The sequence below is a fragment of the Ylistrum balloti genome, unplaced genomic scaffold, assembly GCF_031769215.1.
Source record: "Ylistrum balloti isolate Yb309-2 unplaced genomic scaffold, AGI_CSIRO_Ybal_v1 Utg371528, whole genome shotgun sequence".
NCBI classification, from domain to species: Eukaryota; Metazoa; Mollusca; class Bivalvia; order Pectinida; family Pectinidae; genus Ylistrum; species Ylistrum balloti.
The window spans coordinates 7684-34142 of record NW_026782788.1 but is presented as its reverse complement, the minus strand read 5'-3'; the positions used below and the strand labels follow the sequence as shown (position 1 = coordinate 34142).

At 36.6% G+C, this 26459-nt stretch overlaps 1 protein-coding gene across 2 annotated transcripts in view; it reads left to right on the top strand.

The window, feature by feature from the left end:
• Nucleotides 1-26012, top strand: part of LOC132562842 (probable E3 ubiquitin-protein ligase MGRN1) — a 29035-nt gene extending 3023 nt beyond the window's left edge. Inside the window, exons 3-14 of one of the 2 annotated variants that reach the window (XM_060227616.1) lie at nt 486-574; nt 1207-1365; nt 1613-1730; nt 1997-2060; nt 2723-2886; nt 4027-4251; nt 9509-9623; nt 9959-10037; nt 12729-12905; nt 13567-13627; nt 15909-16092; nt 20965-26012. In XM_060227616.1, coding sequence (XP_060083599.1) covers nt 486-574; nt 1207-1365; nt 1613-1730; nt 1997-2060; nt 2723-2886; nt 4027-4251; nt 9509-9623; nt 9959-10037; nt 12729-12905; nt 13567-13627; nt 15909-16092; nt 20965-21266 — 1737 coding nt within the window. In that variant the 3' untranslated portion in view covers nt 21267-26012. Of the gene's footprint in view, nt 1-485; nt 575-1206; nt 1366-1612; nt 1731-1996; nt 2061-2722; nt 2887-4026; nt 4252-9508; nt 9630-9958; nt 10038-12728; nt 12906-13566; nt 13628-15908; nt 16093-20964 lie in introns of both variants that reach the window. The other variant, XM_060227615.1, reaches the window with a different exon arrangement.
• Nucleotides 26013-26459: the final 447 nt, after the last annotated feature.

The following is a 26459-nucleotide window of genomic DNA, read 5'->3' as shown; positions in this document are numbered from 1 at the left end:
GGGTCCTGGAAACTGTTTTTCAAGTGGATAGGAAACTGTAGTAGCAAAATATTATAATATTTTTTTGTAAACCAAATGACCAAAGTTTGAAACAAATGTTTATCTTACAAGCAATAAAACATGCATGTCAGAAAATTGTTTTACTTAGTAAAGCGGTCTGGTAATATAACGTTTGTTAGTAAAGGCATCAGCTTTCTGGTCCAGATAACTGTCTAATACATTGCTCGGGTACATTGAAACCACAATGTAAAATCTAGCCACATTCTTCATCAGTGGTAGAATCATCAAAATGGATTAAGTCTCACAACTGGAGACAAAATCAGAGGCAAGTAAAGAACCAACTCAATGATAATGCTTGAATTTATTGTAATTGAAAAGAAATCTTCATTAGATATTTTATATACATTTCATCACTTTGCCTTTCATGTGTAAAATGCACGCTGTATATTTGACTCTGCTTTGATTTCATTTATCATTACTTGTAGTTCCCGTATCCTCCACCTACGGGAAATGAGCCCACCAAGACATTGAAGAGTCTTGTCAATATCAGGAAAGATTCCCTCCGATTTGTCAGGTAAAAAAACTAAGCTAACATATAAATGGACAGTTTGGGTTCTAAGATAAAACATATCAGTGGATTTCCAACAAATTGTCAGCAAGAATCAATCCAAATTAAGTATGTATGAGTTTGGTGTAGCACAAGGTTTTAGTACATCCTTCTGTTGTCAGCTTAATACTGATCCCAGACCTAAGTTCTTACTGCTATCTACTATGTGTTTCAACTTCATTACAGAAAACCACCACAGAAAATCTCAGGGGGGAAATATCTTCTTACCTGTAGTGTACATGTGTATGACACCGTTTGTGTGACAAGTGTTTACATTGTATTTGTGTGACACCTGTATTTACATTACATTTGTGTTACACAATGTGTTTGACACATGTTTACATTACATCTATCAGACAGAAGTGTTTCCATTAAACTTCTCTACATAAAATTTACATTTACATCCTATTAAATGAGTAGATTATTGTAAAATATCTTTTGCAGTATCTAATATAGTTAAATGTTTTGATATGTAACTTTTCACCCATTTGCTTAAAAAAAAGATAAAAAGTTGCAACATGATCATCTGGTGTACGAAGCTGATAAACATTCTGTAGAAGCTCATTTTTAAAAACAAAATACTAATTTTATTATGACAGAGTAGAGGAAGCTGATGCTGCTCAGCTACCAGATGATGGAAAGACTAGGAAATCATCGGGCTGTAGATACAATATAGAGTTCACATTTGATTGTGATGTACGTTGTGCTATCACCATCTACTACTTTGCTTCGGAGGAAATCAGCAATGGTCAACTGATGTACGTATCCTATGTCTCATTATGATTTCTGATGGATAAGGAGAAGATATTTATATTCATAATACATGCTTCTGAAATCAACAAGAAAACATATCATCTGATGAAATAGAGAGCAAATGCTGCTAACATAGGCATCATATGTATTTCTTTCACCATAAGCAAGATTAAAGTCACTTGATGGTTAGTTTTATTTTATTTACTATCTAAGCATTGACTGACTAGCTTTCACGGCTGCTTCTTCACACAGATATCGCCCACGAGATCAATCTATGAACTCTGAGACATTCCACTACAAAAGAGGAGCCAATCAAGTCTTTTCTCAGCCCACCCACATCATCGACCCCAATAAGTTCTTGGATGATGAGGTATATACAACTCCTACAACATCTTAAGATCTTTTTAAGATTAATCTGTTAGAACATCCTTGAAGTATAACCTATAGAATGTAGGTTTATAATGATTCAATACATCAGTGTATAGTTCTACAAATCAATACAGATTTTAACAGTGTCTTTATATCCATATTATATACGTATGTATAGATATGTATAGTGAATCCAAATACAAACCCTCATTGAAGTGTTAGTACTATCTGTTATATAAGTGAAATAAGTACCTTTTATATTGATAGTGGCAGTATGACCCACTGAAGGAGACCATTCCTGTAGTGATACATGCTGTAGTAGAAGATGATGGTAGGTACCACTACATTCGCTTCTCGTGTATTACTGGAAGAGAAAGTTCATGTTAAATTTTTAGTTGAACAATGTACTGAATCAGAATTAATGAATTAAATTTGAATATTGGACAATCATCAATAGTTATTATAGTTAACACTTATCCAGCCACCCTTATGTAATATTTATCATTCGCAGCAATTGTTTTCCTTACAGACCACTCCAACCACCCTTATGTAATATTTATCATTCTCACCAATTGTTTTCCCTACAGACCACTCCAACCACCTTTATGTAATATTTATTATTCTCACCAATTGTTTTCCCTACAGACCACTCCAACCACCCTTATGTAATATTTATCATCTTAACCAATTGTTTTCCTCACAGACCACTCCAACCACCCTTATGTAATATTTATCATCTTAACCAATTGTTTTCCTCACAGACCACTCCAACCACCCTTATGTAATATTTATCATCTTAACCAATTGTTTTCCCTACAGACCACTCCAACCACCCTTATGTAATATTTATTATTCTCACCAATTGTTTTCCCTACAGACCACTCCAACGACCCTTATGTAACATTTATCATCTTAACCAATTGTTTTCCTTACAGACCACTCCAACCACCCTTATGTAATATTTATCATTCTCACCAATTGTTTTCCTTACAGACCACTCAAACCACTCCCACATGACATTTGCTGTGGTAGAAAGGAGCTCTGTGGATGGAAGTTACATGATCAAACCACTTAAACAGAAGCAATTTGTAGATGGACTGCCTTACCTCCTGCAGGAAATTTACGGAATCGAGAACAAACAGACTGACCGCTCAAAGGTAAGTAATCCTGACTAATCAGGGCTACTAGGTAACACAGACAGAACCACCAGACTGTCTAATCAGGGCTTCTAGGTAACACAGACAGAACCACCAGACTGTCTAATCAGGACTTCTAGGTAACACGGACAGAACCAACAGACTCTAATCAGGACTTCTAGGTAACACAGACAGAACCACCAGACTGTCTAATCAGGACTTCTAGGTAACACAGACAGAACCACCAGACTGTCTAATCAGGACTTCTAGGTAACACGGACAGAACCACCAGACTGTCTAATCAGGGCTTCTAGGTAACACGGACAGAACCACCAGACTGTCTAATCAGGACTTCTAGGTAACACGGACAGAACCACCAGACTGTCTTATCAGGGCTTCTAGGTAACACAGACAGAACCACCAGACTGTCTTATCAGGGCTTCTAGGTAACACAGACAGAACCACCAGACTGTCTAATCAGGACTTCTAGGTAACACAGACAGAACCACCAGACTGTCTAATCAGGACTTCTAGGTAACACAGACAGAACCACCAGACTGTCTAATCAGGACTTCTAGGTAACACGGACAGAACCACCAGACTGTCTAATCAGAGCTTCTAGGTAACATGGTTGGAACAACAAGACTGCCTTATCAGGACTACCAAGTAACACAGACAGAACAACCAGACTGCCTTATCAGGACTAATAGGTGACATGGACAGAAGGCTGCCTAATCAGGACTGCTAGGTAACACAGAAATGGACAGTCGTTCAAGAGTATCGGTAACACAGACAAGTATAATCCAGATTCCATGGAAAGTATCGTATCACAATATTGAAGGGTCACAACTTCTTTGTTTGTTAGAAATGAAGTTTGTTATATATGTGGTAGTTTCAACTTCAGTGGCACCAGTTACGTTGGTCATTGAAGCCTCAACTTGATTTCAAGACCCACAACCCAGACTTATTGAAGTTACTGAAGTGACACAATTTTGGCCCTTTTGGCTCCTCAGATCAGTGAAAGTAGCTTAGTGTAATGTTTTAATGAAACCTATTCTATGAACCTATTTAAACTTACCTGGTAAACATTAATGTTATGTAAATCAAAGTGTGAAAATTTCAATATGAGTGAAACCAGAATAATAATCCTTGTCATTTTAGCTTGACCCTGATGATGACCTGGAGGACAGTGGTGCAGAATGTGTGATCTGTATGTCAGATATGAGGGACACACTTATCCTGCCTTGTCGTCACTTATGTTTGTGTAGTACCTGTGCAGAGTCTCTCAGGTACCAGGCCAGCAGCTGTCCAATTTGTCGCTCACCTTTCAGGGCCCTGCTTCAGATAAGAGCTATGAGGAAAAAACAGTCGGTTCCTCTGCATCAGGTAAGTCATCATAAATTGTCTCCCTTTAGGAATCTCTTCCAGGTCTGGACTAATTATGTATGGATAAACATTTAATATTTTTTTCCCTTCAAGTAGTTTCAACTTTTAATGGACTGGAACTTAGGACTGATTGTCCTGTGTCATTATCATAAACCATGTTGGATGTCATCCTAAGGACTGATTGTCCTGTGTCATTATCATAAGACCACGTGGGATGTCATCCTAAGGACTGACTGTCCTGTGTCATTATCATAAGATCGCGTGGGATGTCATCTTAAGGACTGACTGTCCTGTGTCATTATCATAAGACCACATGGGATGTAAACATAAGGGCCTGTTGTAATGTGTCATTATCATAAGACCACATTGGATGTAAACATAAGGGCCTGTTGTAATGTGTCATTATCATAAGACCATGTTGGATGTCATCCTAATGGCCTGTTGTACTGTGTCATTATCATAAGACCACGTGGGATGTCATCTTAAGAACTGGTTGTCTGTAGCTGTCAAGTTATCTGTGACTGCCAAGTTGTCTGTGACTGTCAAGTTGTCTGTGACTGTCATGTTACGTGTGACTGTCAGGTTGTCTGTAGCTGTCAAGTTACCTGTGACTGTCAGGTTGTCTGTGACTGTCATGTTACGTGTGACTGTCAGGTTGTCTGTGACTGTCAAGTTATCTCTGTAGCTGTCAAGTTGTCTGTAGCTGTCAAGTTATCTTTGTGACTGTCAGGTTGTCTGTAGCTGTCAAGTTGTCTGTGACTGTCAAGTTTTCTTTGTGACTGTCAAGTTGTCTGTGACTGTCAGGTTGTCTGTGACTGTCAAGTTACCTGTGACTGTCAAGTTGTCTCTGTGACTGTCAGGTTGTCTGTGACTGTCAAGTTATCTTTGTGACTGTCAAGTTATCTCTGTGACTGTCAAGTTTTCTTTGTGACTGTCAGGTTGTCTGTGACTGTCAAGTTATCTCTGTGACTGTCAAGTTGTCTCTGTAGCTGTCAAGTTGTCTGTGACTGTCAAGTTTTCTTTGTGACTGTCAGGTTGTCTGTGACTGTCAAGTTATCTTTGTGACTGTCAAGTTATCTTTGTGACTGTCAAGTTGTCTCTGTGACTGTCAAGTTATCTCTGTAGCTGTCAGGTTGTCTGTGACTGTCAAGTTATCTTTGTGACTGTCAGGTTGTCTGTGACTGTCAAGTTTTCTTTGTGACTGTCAGGTTGTCTGTGATTGTCAAGTTATCTCTGTAGCTGTCAAGTTATCTTTGTGACTGTCAGGTTGTCTGTGACTGTCAAGTTATCTCTGTAGCTGTCAGGTTGTCTGTGACTGTCAAGTTATCTTTGTGACTGTCAGGTTGTCTGTGACTGTCAAGTTATCTCTGTAGCTGTCAGGTTGTCTGTAGATGTCAGGTTGTCTGTGACTGTCAGGTTGTCTGTGACTGTCAAGTTTTCTTTGTGACTGTCAGGTTGTCTGTAGCTGTCAAGTTGTCTGTGACTGTCAGGTTGTCTGTGACTGTCAAGTTATCTTTGTGACTGTCAGGGTGTCTGTGATTGTCAAGTTTTCTTTGTGACTGTCAGGTTGTCTGTGATTGTCAAGTTATCTCTGTAGCTGTCAAGTTGTCTGTAGATGTCAGGGTGTCTGTGACTGTCAAGTTATCTTTGTGACTGTCAGGTTGTCTGTGACTGTCAAGTTATCTCTGTAGCTGTCAGGTTGTCTGTGACTGTCAAGTTATCTCTGTGACTGTCAAGTTATCTTTGTGACTGTCAGGTTGTCTGTGACTGTCAAGTTTTCTTTGTGACTGTCAGGTTGTCTGTGACTGTCAAGTTATCTCTGTGACTGTCAAGTTATCTTTGTGACTGTCAGGTTGTCTGTGACTGTCAAGTTTTCTTTGTGACTGTCAGGTTGTCTGTGACTGTCAAGTTATCTCTGTGACTGTCAAGTTATCTTTGTGACTGTCAGGTTGTCTGTGACTGTCAGGTTGTCTGTGACTGTCAAGTTACCTGTGACTGTCAAGTTGTCTCTGTGACTGTCAGGTTGTCTGTGACTGTCAAGTTATCTTTGTGACTGTCAAGTTATCTCTGTGACTGTCAAGTTATCTTTGTGACTGTCAGGTTGTCTGTGACTGTCAAGTTTTCTTTGTGACTGTCAAGTTGTCTGTGACTGTCAAGTTATCTTTGTGACTGTCAGGTTGTCTGTGACTGTCAAGTTTTCTTTGTGACTGTCAGGTTGTCTGTGACTGTCAAGTTATCTCTGTGACTGTCAAGTTATCTTTGTGACTGTCAGGTTGTCTGTGACTGTCAAGTTATCTCTGTAGCTGTCAAGTTGTCTGTAGCTGTCAGGTTGTCTGTGACTGTCAAGTTATCTTTGTGACTGTCAGGTTGTCTGTGACTGTCAAGTTATCTTTGTGACTGTCAGGTTGTCTGTGACTGTCAAGTTATCTTTGTGACTGTCAGGTTGTCTGTGACTGTCAGGTTGTCTGTGACTGTCAGGTTGTCTGTGACTGTCAAGTTATCTCTGTAGCTGTCAAGTTATCTCTGTGACTGTCAAGTTATCTCTGTGACTGTCAGGTTGTCTGTGACTGTCAAGTTGTCTGTGACTGTCAAGTTTTCTTTGTGACTGTCAAGTTATCTTTGTGACTGTCAGGTTGTCTGTGACTGTCAGGTTGTCTGTGACTGTCAAGTTTTCTTTGTGACTGTCAAGTTGTCTGTGACTGTCAAGTTATCTTTGTGACTGTCAGGTTGTCTGTGACTGTCAAGTTATCTTTGTGACTGTCAGGTTGTCTGTGACTGTCAAGTTATCTCTGTGACTGTCAAGTTATCTTTGTGACTGTCAGGTTGTCTGTGACTGTCAAGTTTTCTTTGTGACTGTCAGGTTGTCTGTGACTGTCAAGTTATCTCTGTAGCTGTCAAGTTGTCTGTAGCTGTCAGGTTGTCTGTGACTGTCAAGTTATCTTTGTGACTGTCAGGTTGTCTGTGACTGTCAAGTTATCTTTGTGACTGTCAGGTTGTCTGTGACTGTCAAGTTATCTTTGTGACTGTCAGGTTGTCTGTGACTGTCAGGTTGTCTGTGACTGTCAGGTTGTCTGTGACTGTCAGGGTGTCTGTGACTGTCAAGTTATCTCTGTGACTGTCAAGTTATCTCTGTGACTGTCAGGTTGTCTGTGACTGTCAAGTTTTCTTTGTGACTGTCAAGTTGTCTGTGACTGTCAAGTTATCTTTGTGACTGTCAGGTTGTCTGTGACTGTCAAGTTTTCTTTGTGACTGTCAGGTTGTCTGTGACTGTCAAGTTTTCTTTGTGACTGTCAGGTTGTCTGTGACTGTCAAGTTATCTCTGTGACTGTCAAGTTATCTTTGTGACTGTCAGGTTGTCTGTGACTGTCAAGTTATCTTTGTGACTGTCAGGTTGTCTGTGACTGTCAAGTTATCTTTGTGACTGTCAGGTTGTCTGTGACTGTCAAGTTATCTCTGTAGCTGTCAAGTTGTCTGTAGCTGTCAGGTTGTCTGTGACTGTCAAGTTATCTTTGTGACTGTCAGGTTGTCTGTGACTGTCAAGTTATCTTTGTGACTGTCAGGTTGTCTGTGACTGTCAAGTTATCTTTGTGACTGTCAGGTTGTCTGTGACTGTCAGGTTGTCTGTGACTGTCAGGTTGTCTGTGACTGTCAAGTTATCTTTGTGACTGTCAGGTTGTCTGTGACTGTCAAGTTATCTTTGTGACTGTCAGGTTGTCTGTGACTGTCAAGTTATCTTTGTGACTGTCAGGTTGTCTGTGACTGTCAGGTTGTCTGTGACTGTCAGGTTGTCTGTGACTGTCAGGTTGTCTGTGACTGTCAAGTTATCTTTGTGACTGTCAGGTTGTCTGTGACTGTCAGGTTGTCTGTGACTGTCAAGTTATCTTTGTGACTGTCAGGTTGTCTGTGACTGTCAAGTTATCTTTGTGACTGTCAGGTTGTCTGTGACTGTCAGGTTGTCTGTGACTGTCAGGTTGTCTGTGACTGTCAAGTTATCTTTGTGACTGTCAGGTTGTCTGTGACTGTCAAGTTATCTTTGTGACTGTCAGGTTGTCTGTGACTGTCAAGTTATCTTTGTGACTGTCAGGTTGTCTGTGACTGTCAGGTTGTCTGTGACTGTCAGGTTGTCTGTGACTGTCAGGTTGTCTGTGACTGTCAGGTTGTCTGTGACTGTCAAGTTATCTTTGTGACTGTCAGGTTGTCTGTGACTGTCAAGTTATCTTTGTGACTGTCAGGTTGTCTGTGACTGTCAAGTTTTCTTTGTGACTGTCAGGTTGTCTGTAGCTGTCAAGTTGTCTGTGACTGTCAGGGTGTCTGTGATTGTCAAGTTATCTTTGTGACTGTCAGGGTGTCTGTGATTGTCAAGTTTTCTTTGTGACTGTCAGGTTGTCTGTGATTGTCAAGTTATCTCTGTAGCTGTCAAGTTGTCTGTAGATGTCAGGGTGTCTGTGATTGTCAAGTTATCTTTGTGACTGTCAGGGTGTCTGTGACTGTCAAGTTTTCTTTGTGACTGTCAGGTTGTCTGTGACTGTCAAGTTATCTCTGTAGCTGTCAGGTTGTCTGTGACTGTCAAGTTGTCTGTAGATGTCAGGGTGTCTGTGACTGTCAAGTTTTCTTTGTGACTGTCAGGTTGTCTGTGATTGTCAAGTTATCTCTGTAGCTGTCAAGTTGTCTGTAGATGTCCAGTAATCTGTCTATGCACTATGTGTGGTATGTAAGGGGACTAAAGCTGTATTGTCATTGAATTAAAAGGACAGTGTTCTCTCATGCATAACTCTGTTCCCACAGGTGTGACAGGTATTTAATCCAGCTCCTATTATTTACCAGTAAAACTGTGTACCAGTTAGACATCAGATGATTACATACATTATTCTGTGTTAGCAATGAGTGGAAGTTGTTTACAAGTACAGCAGTTGGCACTGTGCCAAGTTTTGTGTAATTATGATGCAGATATATCATTTTGTTGTACAAGCAGGTAAACAAGGCTTGTTTACAGATTTATGTTCTGTATTATTATAAACAAACATATACAATAACATCCCTATAAGTTTAGAATATGGATATTATGACCAAACTTATCCACACTTGCTGTAGATCAAAGATCACAGTCACTCTCAGAACTTGTCTGAATATGGGCAGATATCAAGGTCAATTACCTACTATAATAAAAATGATTAACTTGGTTGTGAAATATTGTGTTCTCAACTCAATCTGTCTGGTTAAGTACATACACATAATCTTCCACATTTATTAATTTCAGACAGAAGGCAATGACGAGAACCCTGTCAGTCAGGAGGGGGTACCTCCAGGTTATGAGGCTGTTTCCCTCATTGAGGCCCTCAATGGTCCCTGTAATCAGTTCTTCCCTGCTCCAGGTGATGGTGAGCTTTCTCAACAAATCTGTCATAAGTTAAAACAAATTTAATTTTACTGCAATATGTTAAAAGAAACAAAATTGGCCAGCAAATCACTCTTTGTTGCTTTAGATAGTTGATGCCTGTAACTAGTGATACTTTTGTCTTGACATAGTAAAAATTCAAATTCTGTCAGTCCAGTAAACCTCTACTTCATGAAAAAGATCTGGAAATCCCAATCCTTATTTATATGACCACATTCCAAACACTGTAAAATCATAGTTCATCTTGCAGTCTGCATATGACAAAAGAAATATTACTGAAACTAAACTATTGTACTGAAATTTAACTTAAAGGGTTTCCAGTGTCTATGAGGATGATGCAGCCAGGTGACCTAGATACCTACCATAGGGAAAAGAAACGGTCATCAAAAAGGTAGGTACCCTCATCATACCAACATTTCAACTCAGAGTAATGTTTACAGCAATTAATATCTTACTGGTGGCAGTTATAGTTGTGTCCATCCTCTGGGCATTATCTCTTACACTACATTCTGACCTACATTTTGACCTTTGACCTACATCAAAAGAAAAAGTTAGCCCAGCTCTATCTCTGACACTACATGTCACTGGAACTTCATACTTGTGGAATTGGTTCACTTTGTTGACTTGGAATGTCATACATTCATAAGTAGGCAACTCTAACATGCATTACGACATCTGAGCTATATCAAAGACAAGGTTTGAGGTCTGCCCTACACTACTAAACACTTTAACTTCATATTTAATGAATGAGTACGTTTTATGAAATTTGTTCGTATCCTTAGAGGTCTGATTCACACCAAAAGTTGTATCATAGGTTGGAATTGATTGTATTGATAACTGTCCATTACTGTTGTCCTCCACAGATATCAATAAAGTTACTGTTGTCCTCCACACATATCAGTAAAGTTACTGTTGTCCTCCACACATATCAGTAAAGTTACTGTTGTCCTCCACACATATCAGTAAAGTTACTGTTGTCCTCCACACATATCAGTAAAGTTACTGTTGTCCTCCACACATATCAGTAAAGTTACTGTTGTCCTCCACACATATCAGTAAAGTTACTGTTGTCCTCCACACATATCAGTAAAGTTACTGTTGTCCTCCACACATATCAGTAAAGTTACTGTTGTCCTCCACACATATCAATAAAGTTACTGTTGTCCTCCACACATATCAGTAAAGTTACTGTTGTCCTCCACACATATCAGTAAAGTTACTGTTGTCCTCCACACATATCAGTAAAGTTACTGTTGTCCTCCACACATATCAGTAAAGTTACTGTTGTCCTCCACACATATCAGTAAAGTTACTGTTGTCCTCCACACATATCAATAAAGTTACTGTTGTCCTCCACACATATCAGTAAAGTTACTGTTGTCCTCCACACATATCAGTAAAGTTACTGTTGTCCTCCACACATATCAGTAAAGTTACTGTTGTCCTCCACACATATCAGTAAAGTTACTGTTGTCCTCCACACATATCAATAAAGTTACTGTTGTCCTCCACACATATCAGTAAAGTTACTGTTGTCCTCCACACATATCAGTAAAGTTACTGTTGTCCTCCACACATATCAGTAAAGTTACTGTTGTCCTCCACACATATCAGTAAAGTTACTGTTGTCCTCCACACATATCAGTAAAGTTACTGTTGTCCTCCACACATATCAGTAAAGTTACTGTTGTCCTCCACACATATCAGTAAAGTTACTGTTGTCCTCCACACATATCAATAAAGTTACTGTTGTCCTCCACACATATCAGTAAAGTTACTGTTGTCCTCCACACATATCAGTAAAGTTACTGTTGTCCTCCACACATATCAGTAAAGTTACTGTTGTCCTCCACACATATCAGTAAAGTTACTGTTGTCCTCCACACATATCAGTAAAGTTACTGTTGTCCTCCACACATATCAGTAAAGTTACTGTTGTCCTCCACACATATCAATAAAGTTACTGTTGTCCTCCACACATATCAGTAAAGTTACTGTTGTCCTCCACACATATCAGTAAAGTTACTGTTGTCCTCCACACATATCAATAAAGTTACTGTTGTCCTCCACACATATCAGTAAAGTTACTGTTGTCCTCCACACATATCAGTAAAGTTACTGTTGTCCTCCACACATATCAGTAAAGTTACTGTTGTCCTCCACACATATCAGTAAAGTAACTGTTGTCCTCCACACATATCAGTAAAGTTACTGTTGTCCTCCACACATATCAGTAAAGTTACTGTTGTCCTCCACACATATCAGTAAAGTTACTGTTGTCCTCCACACATATCAGTAAAGTAACTGTTGTCCTCCACACATATCAGTAAAGTTACTGTTGTCCTCCACACATATCAGTAAAGTAACTGTTGTCCTCCACACATATCAGTAAAGTTACTGTTGTCCTCCACACATATCAGTAAAGTAACTGTTGTCCTCCACACATATCAGTAAAGTTACTGTTGTCCTCCACACATATCAGTAAAGTTACTGTTGTCCTCCACACATATCAGTAAAGTAACTGTTGTCCTCCACACATATCAGTAAAGTAACTGTTGTCCTCCACACATATCAGTAAAGTTACTGTTGTCCTCCACACATATCAGTAAAGTAACTGTTGTCCTCCACACATATCAGTAAAGTAACTGTTGTCCTCCACACATATCAATAAAGTTACTGTTGTCCTCCACACATATCAGTAAAGTTTGATGAATTATGATTTATTGATCTTCTTCTATCAAAATTCACAAATGTTTCTTGATTCACATCAAATTTATAATAATTTTTTAGGATTGAGGAAGGGATTGTCGTCATCATGTAACTGTTCAAACTCTTGGTTATTAGGAGATATCACAGAATTCATATCCTCTTATTATACATGGTTGCAATAGGTATAGATTACTGTGGTTTTGATTGGTCTGGGCATAAAATAAGTAAATAAAATTGTTAAAAATGAATTGTCAAAATAATTTTCGACGATGGTCAGGGTAAATTTGACGAATTTGTTTTCATTCTGTATGATTTATAGAATGTGAAATAGGGAAAGGAAAACTAGATCCTCTATAAAACCATTTGTTTATAGGAATGTGATCGCAGTTGACTCAGCAAAAGATAATCAACAGAATGTGGTGTTCCGAGCTGACGACAAAAAAATGTTAGAGGAGGAGGAACGAGAATCCCAGGACCAACCCCAGGTTGTAATGATGGCCCATTCAGAGCAAGCCAAGTCTCCAAAGAAAAAGGATCTCAACAAACCATTGTAGGTAGACCTAGGGCAAACACTAAAATACACACAGGGACATCCTAATGTTAGAAAAGGATATGGATTGAAATTCCTACAAACTACGTCATGATATGGATGGCAATATTGTGAAACATGATGTTATGGATAGCAGTATCACAGAATGTAATAGATTTTGATGTGGATGGTGATATATTGAAACAATAAAAAGATTTCTTGAAGAAAAAGCATTCAGAATGGAAATTTCAGCTCACGTTTTATGAGAAAAAATTTCAATTGACCATTTTCTAGTTTTCAATGAAATACTGTGAATGTACATGTGTTAGCAGAATTCTTGTATCCGTGCCTTCATGCTGAAAGTATTGCTCTAAAATATGATTGTCCTAATTCATGCTAAAAGTATTGCTCTAAAATATGATTGTCCTAATTCATGCTAAAAGTATTGCTCTACAATATGATTGTCCTAATTCATGCTAAAAGTATTGCTCTACAATATGATTGTCCTAATTCATGTTTTTTATGCTAATTGTTATTATTAGGATTACTTGTCAAAAAGTGATTAAGCACTAAAATTGGTTTTCACAAAACTTTTAAGGAAATTTTTATCATCATGAATTTTTATAAGATGACAAGTGGACAAATTGATGTATGGTGTGTACTGTATATTTATTTTCAATAGGTATGATGAAAGTTCTGATGAGATGAAAGCATCTAAAGATGGTGACTCACAAGATAGAAAGGTATGTGTACTTAAAGGATAGAAAGGTATGTGTAAATATAGGATAGAAAGGTATGTGTACATACAGGATAGACTTACAGGATAGAAAGGTATGTGACTTACAGGATAGAAAGGTATTTGTACAAACAGGATAGAAAGGTATGTGTACATACAGGATAGAAAGGTATGTGTACATACAGGATAGAAAGGTATGTGTAATTACAGAATAGACTTACAGGATAGAAAGGTATTTTTACATACAGGATAGAAAGGTATGTGTACATACAGGATAGACTTACAGGATAGAAAGATATGTGTACTTACAGGATAGAAAGGTATGTGTACAGACAGGATAAACCTACAGGATAGAATGGTATGTGTACATACAGGATAGAAAGGTATGTGTACATACAGGATAGAAAGGTATGTGTACATACAGGATAGACTTACAGGATAGAAAGATATGTGTACTTACAGGATAGAAAGGTATGTGTACAGACAGGATAAACCTACAGGATAGAATGGTATGTGTACATACAGGATAGAAAGGTATGTGTACATACAGGATAGACTTACAGGATAGAAAGATATGTGTACTTACAGGATAGAAAGGTATGTGTACATACAGGATAGACTTACAGGATAGAAAGATATGTGTACTTACAGGATAGAAAGGTATGTGTACAGACAGGATAGACCTACAGTATAGAAAGGTATTTGTACTTCCAGAATAGAAAGATATGTGTACATACAGGATAGAAAGGCATGTGTACATACAGGATAGACTTACAGGATAGAAAGATATGTGTACTTACAGGATAGAAAGGTATGTGTACAGACAGGATAGACCTACAGTATAGAAAGGTATTTGTACTTCCAGAATAGAAAGGTATGTGCACATACAGGATAGACTTACAGGATAGAAAGATATGTGTACTTACAGGATAGAAAGGTATGTGTACATATAGGATAGACTTACAGGATAGAAAGATATGTGTAATTACAGGATAGAAAGGTATGTGTACATACAGGATAGAAAGGTATGTGTACATATAGGATAAACCTACAGTATAGAAAGGTATTTGTACTTACAGAATAGAAAGGTATGTGTACATACAGGATAGAAATGTATGTGTACATACAGGATAGAAAGGTATGTGTACATACAGGATAGACTTACAGGATAGAAAGGTATGTGTACATACAGGATAGAAATGTATGTGTACATACAGGATAGAAAGGTATGTGTACATACAGGATAGACTTACAGGATAGAAAGGTATGTGTACATACAGGATAGAAAGGTATGTGTACATATAGGATAGACTTACAGGATAGAAAGGTATGTGTACTTACAGGATAGAAAGGTATTTGTACATACAGGATAGACTTACAGGATAGAAAGGTATGTGTACATACAGGATAGAAAGGTATGTGTACATATAGGATAGACTTACAGGATAGAAAGGTATGTGTACATACAGGATAGAAAGGTATGTGTACATACAGGATAGAAAGGTTTGTGTAAGGAAGTTGTCTCTATTGTGATCTGGAGTGACATTCCTACCAGTGATTTTCTCTATTGTTATCTGGAGTGACATTCCTACCTGTGATTTTCTCTATGGTGATCTGGAGTGACATCCCTACCTGTGATTTGAGGCCTGTGTAAGGAAGACAACTCCCATCAAATCCAGGGTAGATGTAGGAGACAACTATTATTAGGGCCTTTCTGATTTTGGTTCTGAAAGCACTCGTGTTGATGTCAAGTCTGTAAATGAAGTGTGATGTTGTTTTTTCTCTACATGTAACAACTGCCTGTCTCCAAGGGAAGGTAATTTCATATGCAAGGGAAATGCCTAGGTTCGAAAGAATTTGAAGTTTTAAGAACTTAGGAATTTAGCTGACCTTTGCTCAACTGTGGTGTTAAAGCATTATAAGAAATTTAGCTGACCTTTGCTTAACTGTGGTGTTAAAGCATTATAAGAAATTTAGCTGACCTTTGCTCAACTGTGGTGTTAAAGCGTTATAAGAAATTTTGCTGACCTTTGCTCAACTGTGGTGTTAAAGCATTATAAGAAATTTAGGTGACCTTTGCTTAACTGTGGTGTTAAAGCGTTATAAGAAATTTAGCTGACCTTTGCTAAACTGTGGTGTTAAAGCGTTATAAGAAAGACACGTATTTGATATTTTTCTTCAATAAGAGAATGACAACAATGTCACTGTCTGTGGAATCAAAATTTTTAGTTGAAGTAGTCAATTGTAGAAAGGGCTTCAGAATACTAAACCTGAGTTCATTTTCACAGGGCCTACAGGTGTATGACCTGGGAGAGTCTGAAGCTGACAGTGACTATGAATTGAAGCCTATTCAGGTGAAGCAGAGTCACTTGTCAGCTGAAGACCTTGCCGATGACGAGAGGGAAGACAGTTCAGAAGCTGAACCAGAGCCAGATCCAGACTACGACAATGCCATCAACAATGAAACAGAAAGTAAGACACTGTGTAATTATCGGATTATACTCTCTGTTTGATGTTTTGTGATTAACTATTAGAAACATAGAAATTCAGTGTGATTGTAGATTTATTTCTACTACAGCCTCCGCACTAAGTGGTTCCTCTCAACATGTTTAGCTCTGCATCAATCTTAAAGCTTTTAATTCATCTGTAGCTTACTAGAGTAATGGAATTTAAAAAGAATTTGACTCACATTTGAGGTTAAAAGCGTTCAATGTCCTTGAAGTCTGACCATGGTGTTAATTTGATTACTGAAAGAAAAGCTATCAAATGGAATTTTAAGAATATGGGTAGATCATATATCATGAGGCCTTAGATTTTATAATTAGTGTTATACAACATTAAAGTTACTTGAAGATTGTGATTCTGTGATACCAAAAGCATCAAATCTTACAGATAAAAAAAATCTAGGATAGAAGAGCTGTTCTTGCAGAGACAATGGATTTAAAACTACTCTATATAGCCAGTCTCCCCTATATAAGTAAAATGATATAGTCTGTCTCCCCAGTATATATATAATGATGTAGCCAGTCTCCCCTATATAAGTAAAATGATATAGCCTGTCTCCCCAGTATATATATAATGATGTAGCCTGTCTCCCCAGTATATATATAATGATATAGCCTGTCTCCCCAGTATATATTTAATGATGTAGCCTGTCTCCCCAGTATATATTTAATGATGTAGCCAGTCTCCCAGTATATATATAATGATGTAGCCTGTCTCCCCAGTATATATATAATGATGTAGCCAGTCTCCCCAGTATATATTTAATGATGTAGCCAGTCTCCCAGTATATATTTAATGATGTAGCCAGTCTCCCAGTATATATTTAATGATGTAGCCAGTCTCCCCAGTATATATTTAATGATGTAGCCTGTCTCCCCAGTATATATTTAATGATGTAGCCAGTCTCCCAGTATATATTTAATGATGTAGCCAGTCTCCCCAGTATATATATAATGATGTAGCCTGTCTCCCCAGTATATATATAATGATGTAGCCAGTCTCCCCAGTATATATATAATGATGTAGCCAGTCTCCCCAGTATATATTTAATGATGTAGCCAGTCTCCCAGTATATATATAATGATGTAGCCAGTCTCCCAGTATATATTTAATGATGTAGCCTGTCTCCCCAGTATATATTTAATGATGTAGCCAGTCTCCCAGTATATATATAATGATGTAGCCAGTCTCCCAGTATATATTTAATGATGTAGCCTGTCTCCCCAGTATATATTTAATGATGTAGCCAGTCTCCCAGTATATATTTAATGATGTAGCCAGTCTCCCAGTATATATTTAATGATGTAGCCTGTCTTCCCAGTATATATATAATGATGTAGCCAGTCTCCCCAGTATATATATAATGATGTAAGTTGCCTCCATGTGATACATATTTAATGCTGCATGTCTTTGTAGTGTAGTGTTTCCAGTTGATCCCTTTTTTACCATATGTTTACTTTGCTTTATTTGCATCAATTCAGGTAGCAGGTAAGCATGATTATGTTCAAGTGTTGTTTTGGTATCCAAAAATTTCAGTTGAAATCATCACTTTCATTTATTTATTTACAAAATCTGGTACCTGAATTATGCATAGTTCTGTATGATTTTGTCTGGTTCTATACTGTCACAAATTTCCTTATTTAATGGTGTATGGTTTGTGTATTAAATATATTTCTACAATCTGTGTTTTATGTATGGATGTACAGTCTGTGTACTATATATAGATGTACAGTCTGTGTACTATATATAGATGTACAGTCTGTGTATTATATATGGATGTACAGTCTGTGTACTATATATGGATGTACAGTTTATGTACTATATATAGATGTACAGTCTGTGTACTATATATAGATGTACAGTCTGTGTACTATATATAGATGTACAGTTTATGTACTATATATAGATGTACAGTCTGTGTACTATATATAGATGTACAGTCTGTGTACTATATATAGATGTACAGTTTATGTACTATATATAGATGTACAGTCTGTGTACTATATATAGATGTACAGTTTATGTACTATATATAGATGTACAGTTTGTGTACTATATATGGATGTACAGTCTGTGTACAATATATAGATGTACAGTCTGTGTACTATATATGGATGTACAGTCAGTGTACTATATATAGATGTACAGTTTGTGTACTATATATAGATGTACAGTCTGTGTAATATATATGGATGTACAGTCTGTGTACAATATATAGATGTACAGTCTGTGTACTATATATGGATGTACAGTCAGTGTACTATATATAGATGTACAGTTTGTGTACTATATATAGATGTACAGTTTGTGTATTATAGATGTTAATTGAATCATATTTGTGTAAAATTAATTAATCTAGTGAAAATGAAAATAGTTTTCATTGGTTTTGCTTTCCTACTCCAAAACAGTTTTAAGTTTAAAATCATAGACAACTGTACAAAGGCTTTCTTACTTTCAACCTAATGAAATAGATGTTATCTGGGATCTGATTTCCTGATAATTAATTTTCCTTATATGTCATGATTATAAATAAAATCTTACTTAGAATACTTTTATGATTTGGGGATAAACCTACCATGTTTAGAATTATTGACAATACGTTGTGTTGTGTGGTGCTTTCAGAAATTCATTGACCAGTAAATTGTGCACTTACATCTTGAATGAATTGAAATTTCATTTGTTTCACAAAAGCATTTAAATAGATGGGTTTTTAACACTTTTGTTCATTTCACTTTGAAAATCACCCTATTTTCCACTACATGTGTATAGCACTGTATGGCAAATATGAATCTACATCTATCTACCCACTTTCTTGTATCTATGCATGTCAATGAAGATGTGTAGCTGCTAACTGATATGTATAAGTTCATTATACTAGGTCTAAAGTCTGTATTTCATCTTTTGTTGACATTTTGTGGTGCAATGTTCTGAGCAAGCTTTACTCCTGGCTGGTTATCATTAACAAACATCACAGAGTAATGCCTGGCATTGTGAAACTCTAAGCAGTTAAGCAGATTTTGTGAACAACACTATAATCTAAAGTCTGATGTATTGCACTGGTGGTTCGTAGAATGTTAATGTCATAGAGTATAGAGTATATCAGAGCCATTGATATCATGTAACATTCTACAGTGGTCAATAGATGCTGATGTCTATTTTTGGGTCACCAGAGACAAAGTTTCATGGTGACTTATTGTAATACCAATCATCTGGCGTTGTGCGTCGTGCATTGTGCATCCGTAAACAATTTAACACTTTCGACTTCTTCTCAAAAACCCAGATAAGGTATAAGCAAATGCTCTTCATGAATGGAAGCATCTTAAGGTGCTTTACCAAAATTAGTCTCACATTTCTTCCTGGGGAGGAATATTTTTTAGAATTTATTGTAATTCTCAGAAAAATTGTATTTTTGAGCATATTGTTTGTTATTTCCCACTGGAAATAACTTTGTAAGAATTAAGTTTTGATGGTATGCGTGTATTGACTCTGGCCTACTATATCAGTGTCACAATTTCTGTTTCATGACACTATCCTTTAACCTTTATATTCATTTTGCTTATCTCAGGTGACGGTCAAGGTCGCTAGGCTTCTTGTCAGATGACACCACTAATGATCAAGTTATTAATTAGAAAGTCTACAGTATGTATTGATCAGATTAAGAATTGTTTCAGATAGTTCACTTTGGGACAAGCTGTAGTGAATGATGCCATCAGTAATGTACAACATCTTTTGATATCTATAGGATATACTCAGTCCTGGTTGTTCAGAAAAAAACAATGATAAGGCTTGTCTTCCTTAGGGTAAACATTGAGTTACAGTTGTTACTTGAGGGTAAACATTGAGTTATAGATGTTACTTGAGGGTAAACATTGAGTTACAGTTGTTACTTGAGGGTAAACATTGAGTTATAGATGTTACTTGAGGGTAAACATTGAGTTATAGATGTTACTTGAGGGTAAACATTGAGTTATAGATGTAACTTGAGGGTAAACATTGAGTTACAGTTGTTACTTGAGGGTAAACATTGAGTTATAGATGTTACTTGAGGGTAAACATTGAGTTATAGATGTTACTTGAGGGTAAACATTGAGTTATAGTTGTTACTTGAGGGTAAACAGTGAGTTATAGTTGTTACTTGAGGGTAAACATTGAGTTACAATTGTTACTTGAGGGTATACACTGAATAACAGTTGTTACTTGAGGTTAAACATCAGGTTACATTTACTTGAGGGTAAACATTGAGTTATAGTTGTTTACAGGCTGCTAGCTAAAGGGCATTACTTGAATCATAATTGTTATTAGTCATAGTTTTAATAATGTATAAGGATCTGATAGTGTCATGGGGTACATTGCGCCATGAATGCAAATGTATCTGACAGTTTTAGGGTTAATATTGAGTCATGAATGTATAAGGGTTTGATAGCTTTTGGGTTTAAATTGAGTCATGAATGTATAAGGGTTTGATAGCTTTTGGGTTTAAATTGAGTCATGAATGTATAAGGGTTTGATAGCTTTTGGGTTTAAATTGAGTCATGAATGTATAAGGGTTTGATAGCTTTTGGGTTTAAATTGAGTCATGAATGTATAAGGGTTTGATAGCTTTTGGGTTTAAATTGAGTCATGAATGTATAAGGGTTTGATAGCTTTTGGGTTTAAATTGAGTCATGAATGTATAAGGGTTTGACAGCTTTTAGATTTCCATTGAGTCATGAATGTATAAGGATGTAACAAGCAACATAAAATCTTTATTGTTTAGGGTTTACTAACTACAGAGAAATATGTTAACAGTGCTTCCTGATATAAGGATACATGAGTGATGTTGATTTGTTTTTCCTGTAGGGAGCCAGGACGAGGAAAGTGGGGAAGAATGCACAGCATCGATGGCTTCAAGTCAGGCAGAAGTGGGTCATGTTAGAGACTATGAGGACAGAAGAGTGACATACATCAAAGGACTGAGTAGAAGTGCTAATGAGGTGAACGCAGACAATGATGGGTACACACCTCTCCATGTGAGAAATAGTTTATCCCTGCCAGTAGCCTCCAGTAGTAGTACTGAGGTATCAAGCTTTGGCAGTGCTAGCAGTTCCCAGGGACTTCTTCCGTCGGATGTGGTGTCTGATGATGATAAGCTTGATCTGTGATGAATGATGACTAACTCACAAGTATAAACCATTGAGAGCTGAAAGCATGGTTGTTCAGCTATATTTCTGTCATCAGTGATGTTCAATGATTTCAGACTCTACAAACCAAGTATCCCATCAGTCCCATGTGTTGACTAGTGATGGTCTACTAGATCTGACAGGATTCCCTCTTCTTTGTTCCAATCTAGTCCATTCAGTTCAATAGTATTGAATCTGACACACATCTTACTGGTGAATGTCGGTAGTCTGTGGCAGGTTCCAGGAAGTTTTGAAAATGAGGCTTTCAGAGATATTCTGATCAGATTTACCAAGTAAGTCTTCTGTAGATAGAGGCATCAAGATGTTCCACCCATGGAGCTAGCAGTCAGGTAAGAACCTTGTGATTCCAGAATTAGCCAATCCTTTTTGCTTACAATTTGTCCCACCTCTTATCTGGAAACTTATGGAAAATTACTACACATGACAGTGAGGATAATAATTTACTTAGTGTTCTGTATTGTATACAAATCATTGAAGACCAATTTGAACATTTGTTTAATGATTGCTCATTTCTATTAAATTCTGCAGATGCCACAGGTTTCTTTGAATTATTAGAGATTTTTCACCTGACCAAGATGTCAATTTTATCAAGTATCACATCAATATGAGGTCACATTCTGTTGATATTTAGATTAAAAAAGAAAGTGTAAACAAATATATATTACTGGTGATCTTGAAGTACATTTACAATGAAAGTAGTATGCTAAAATATAAGTACACTGAAATAGAATTACGCTAAAAACAGGAGTATGATAAAAACAGGAGTATGCTAAAAACAGGAGTATGCTAAAACAGGAGTACGCTAAAACAGGAGTATGTGAAAAACAGGAGTACGCTAAAACAGGAGTATGCTAATTGCTGTTTATGTATGATGTTTATATAGGAATTATTGTGGATGTGTAAGGTGATCATTGCACTAAATTGCTAAAATGTGAAAATGTGTTGAAATTTGACTGGGCCAAATAAAGTACATTTACAGTAAATACTTGCATGAAGGTCTCTGAGGTATCTACATGGGTTGGAGTTTCTCAGTGTTCTATAATGTAGACATGTTTACATTTCTTACATACACAAAAGTTGGAGATAAGCATTTTATTTCTCACTGACAACCATACAGAAACTCCTCAATCAAGATTATACAGATTATGTACACGTGTACTAGACATCTAAGATTATACAGATTATGTACACGTGTACTAGACATCTAAGATTATACAGATTATGTACACGTGTACTAGACATCTAAGATTATACAGATTATGTACACGTGTACTAGACATCTTGGTAAATCTTTTTGGAATATATCTACAGATTTTTTTTCAATTTTTGAACAGTAGTTTTCTGAAATGTAAATTGTTGTGATGTATGATGTACTTTAGTTATTACATGTTAGTGAAGGAGTGTCTGTGATACCAAAAATGTCAAATGTAGCAGGAAGCTGGATAAATGTCCATTTGTAAATATCTTTAATTTATGATTTGAAAAACGTGTTAAAATCTGCATCTTAACTTTATTTAGAAAGCTGCACATGTCTTTCTGTTGGTGATGAGGTCAGACCTTAAACACACATGTGTTAGTGTTAGTGTTAGACCCTATACAGTACATGTGTGTTAGTGTTAGTATTGGACCCTATACAGTACATATGTGTGAGTGTTAGTTTTAGACCCTATACAGTACATGTGTGTTAGTATAAGTGTTGGACCCTATACAGCACATGTGTGTTAGTGTTAGACCCTATACAGTACATGTGTGTTAGCGTTAGACCCTATACTGTACATGTGTGTTAGCGTTAGACCCTATACAGTACATGTGTGTTAGCGTTAGACCCTATACAGTACATGTGTGTTAGCGTTAGACCCTATACAGTACATGTGTGTTAGCGTTAGACCCTATACAGTACATGTGTGTTAGCGTTAGACCCTATACAGTACATGTGTGTTAGCGTTAGACCCTATACAGTACATGTGTGTTAGCGTTAGACCCTATACAGTACATGTGTGTTAGTGTTAGACCCTATACAGTACATGTGTGTTAGTGTTAGTGTTAGACTCTATACAGTACATGTGTGTTAGTGTTAGTCCCTATACAGTACATGTGTGTTAGTGTTAGTCCCTATACAGTACATGTGTGTTAGCGTTAGACCCTATACAGTACATGTGTATTAGTGTTAGTGTTAGACCCTATACAGTACATGTGTGTTAGTGTTAGTCCCTATACAGTACATGTGTGTTAGTGTTAGACCCTATACAGTACATGTGTGTTAGTGTTAGTGTTAGACCCTATACAGTACATGTGTGTTAGCGTTAGACCCTATACAGTACATGTGTGTTAGTGTTAGTGTTAGACCCTATACAGTACATGTGTGTTAGTGTTAGACCCTATACAGTACATGTGTGTTAGTGTTAGACCCTATACAGTACATGTGTGTTAGCGTTCGACCCTATACAGTACATGTGTGTTAGTGTGAGACACTTTACAGTACATGTGTGTTAGTGTTAGTGTTAGACCCTATACAGTACATGTGTTAGTGTTAGTGTTAGACTCTATACAGTACATGTGTGTTAGCGTTAGACCCTATACAGTACATGTGTTAGTGTTAGACTCTATACAGTACATGTGTTAGTGTTAGACTCTATACAGTACATGTGTTAGTGTTAGTGTTAGACCCTATACAGTACATGTGTTAGTGTTAGACCCTATACAGTACATGTGTTAGTGTTAGTGTTAGACTCTATACAGTACATGTGTTAGTGTTAGACTCTATACAGTACATGTGTTAGTGTTAGTGTTAGACCCTATACAGTACATGTGTTAGTGTTAGACCCTATACAGTACATGTGTGTTAGTGTTAGACCCTTTACAGTACATGTGTGTTAGTGTTAGTGTTAGACCCTATACAGTACATGTGTTAGTATAAGTATTGGACCCTATACAGCACATGTGTGTTAATGTTAGACCCTATACAGTACATGTGTGTTAGTGTTAGTGTTAGACCCTATACAGTACATGTGTTAGTGTTAGTGTTAGACCATATACAGTACATGTGTTAGTGTTAGTGTTAGACTCTATACAGTACATGTGTTAGTGTTAGTGTTAGACCCTATACAGTACATGTGTGTTAGTGTTAGACCCTATACAGTACATGTGTTAGTGTTAGTGTTAGACTCTATACAGTACATGTGTTAGTGTTAGTGTTAGACCCTATACAGTACATGTGTGTTAGCGTTAGACCCTATACTGTACATGTGTGTTAGTGTTAGACCCTATACAGTACATGTGTGTTAGTGTTAGACCCTATACAGTACCTGTGTGTTAGTGTTAGACTCTATACAGTACATGTGTGTTAGTGTTAGACCCTATACACTACATGTGTGTTAGTGTTAGACCCTATACAGTACATGTGTGTTAGTGTTAGACCCTATACAGTACACATTAGGAGTCACTTTGTATTGATGATTTTATGTGAAATGCAATGTTACGTGATTAATGATATTTTTAGTTGTATTGGTTCCTGCCATTTATGATGTTCATATATATGATTGATTGTAATTTGATTTTTATATTTTGTAAATATGATATTTTGAGTTGTATATATTCTTTGTTTGCGAGATAGTATGAGAATCACACCATTGTGTATTTAATGTAAAAGTACTCTGTGTGAGTGTCATTTGTGTACCTCATTAATGATAAGTGTAAATAGGTCATTTTCACACACACATGTTACATATGATCTGGTGTGAAATACCGAGCTGATGTAGCATGTATTATCAAACTTGCCACTATAGTGCAGAGAAGTAGAATGTGCTAGGTATGTGCAATCAATACAGAAATTCAACATAATTGACCTTGTATGGTTAAGGTGCTTTTGTTCTCATATAGAATATTGTTTGCCACTGTTAATTTATCTGCTGGTCAGAAAACATACAAATCAGTGGTTTTAATGTGATATACAGGTGTGAAACACAGTCTCAAGATAGTTTAATGACACAAAAAATGTCCATAATCTTTTATAATCAACATGATTTAGAAAGTTAAGGTAGGATTTCACCTAGTCCAAGTTGGAACAGATGACATATTTTCAAGGTTTCAAGCCCAAACAGGTGACCAATTTTCCAAGTTACAAGTTTGAACAGGCGACATAATTTCAGATGATCTTTCCTCAATACACTTACTGTGTCCAGAAGTATTCATAGTTGAAGCTTACCACTTGCTTTAGAAGACCAGATATCACCTTGATGGAAGAACTGCTCACTCTAAGAGTGACTACCTTGTCTGCCTAATAAACCACATCATCTGTAATAAACAATATAATTGATATTATACACAATCCCTTCTATTTTAACAAGTTCATTTTTGACTTGTGTTATGTTCATGCACTGTTTGAAATTGTACTGTTTGTCACTTCTCTGTGTTACAAATATTTTAATTTGCTATGACAGATTTTTTCGTGACTTTCATGTAGATTTATTTGCATACAAAAAAATGGGTCAAAATGTTTTATTTTGCCAGATTCCATATTGTTTATTGAATTTGAACAGTCCTTGATCCCTATCAGGCATAAGTGTGGTGTCTACTTCAGTTGATCATTGTGTTAGAGATTTCCAAACATGTATGATGTCCATTTTGTGGAAAAAGACTGTTAAAAGATATTCTGTCAGTGATGAATTCAGACATTGATTTTTTTCAGAAATAAATAAATTGAAAACACTTTGATTTGTCTTAGTATATTATATCAGAAAGAGGAATCGTTTATCAGTATATTATATCAGAAAGGAATCGTTTATCAGTATATTATATCAGAAAGAGGAATCGTTTATCAGTATATTATATCAGAAAGGAATCGTTTATCAGTATATTATATCAGAAAGAGGAATCGTTTATCAGTATATTATATCAGAAAGGAATCGTTTATCAGTATATTATATCAGAAAGGAATCGATTATCAGTATATTATATCAGAGGAATCGTTTATCAGTATATTATATCAGAAAGAGGAATCGTTTATCAGTATATTATATCAGAAAGGAATCGTTTATCAGTATATTATATCAGAAAGAGGAATCGATTATCAGTATATTATATCAGAGGAATCGTTTATCAGTATATTATATAAGAAAGAGGAATCGTTTATCAGTATATTATATCAGAGGAATC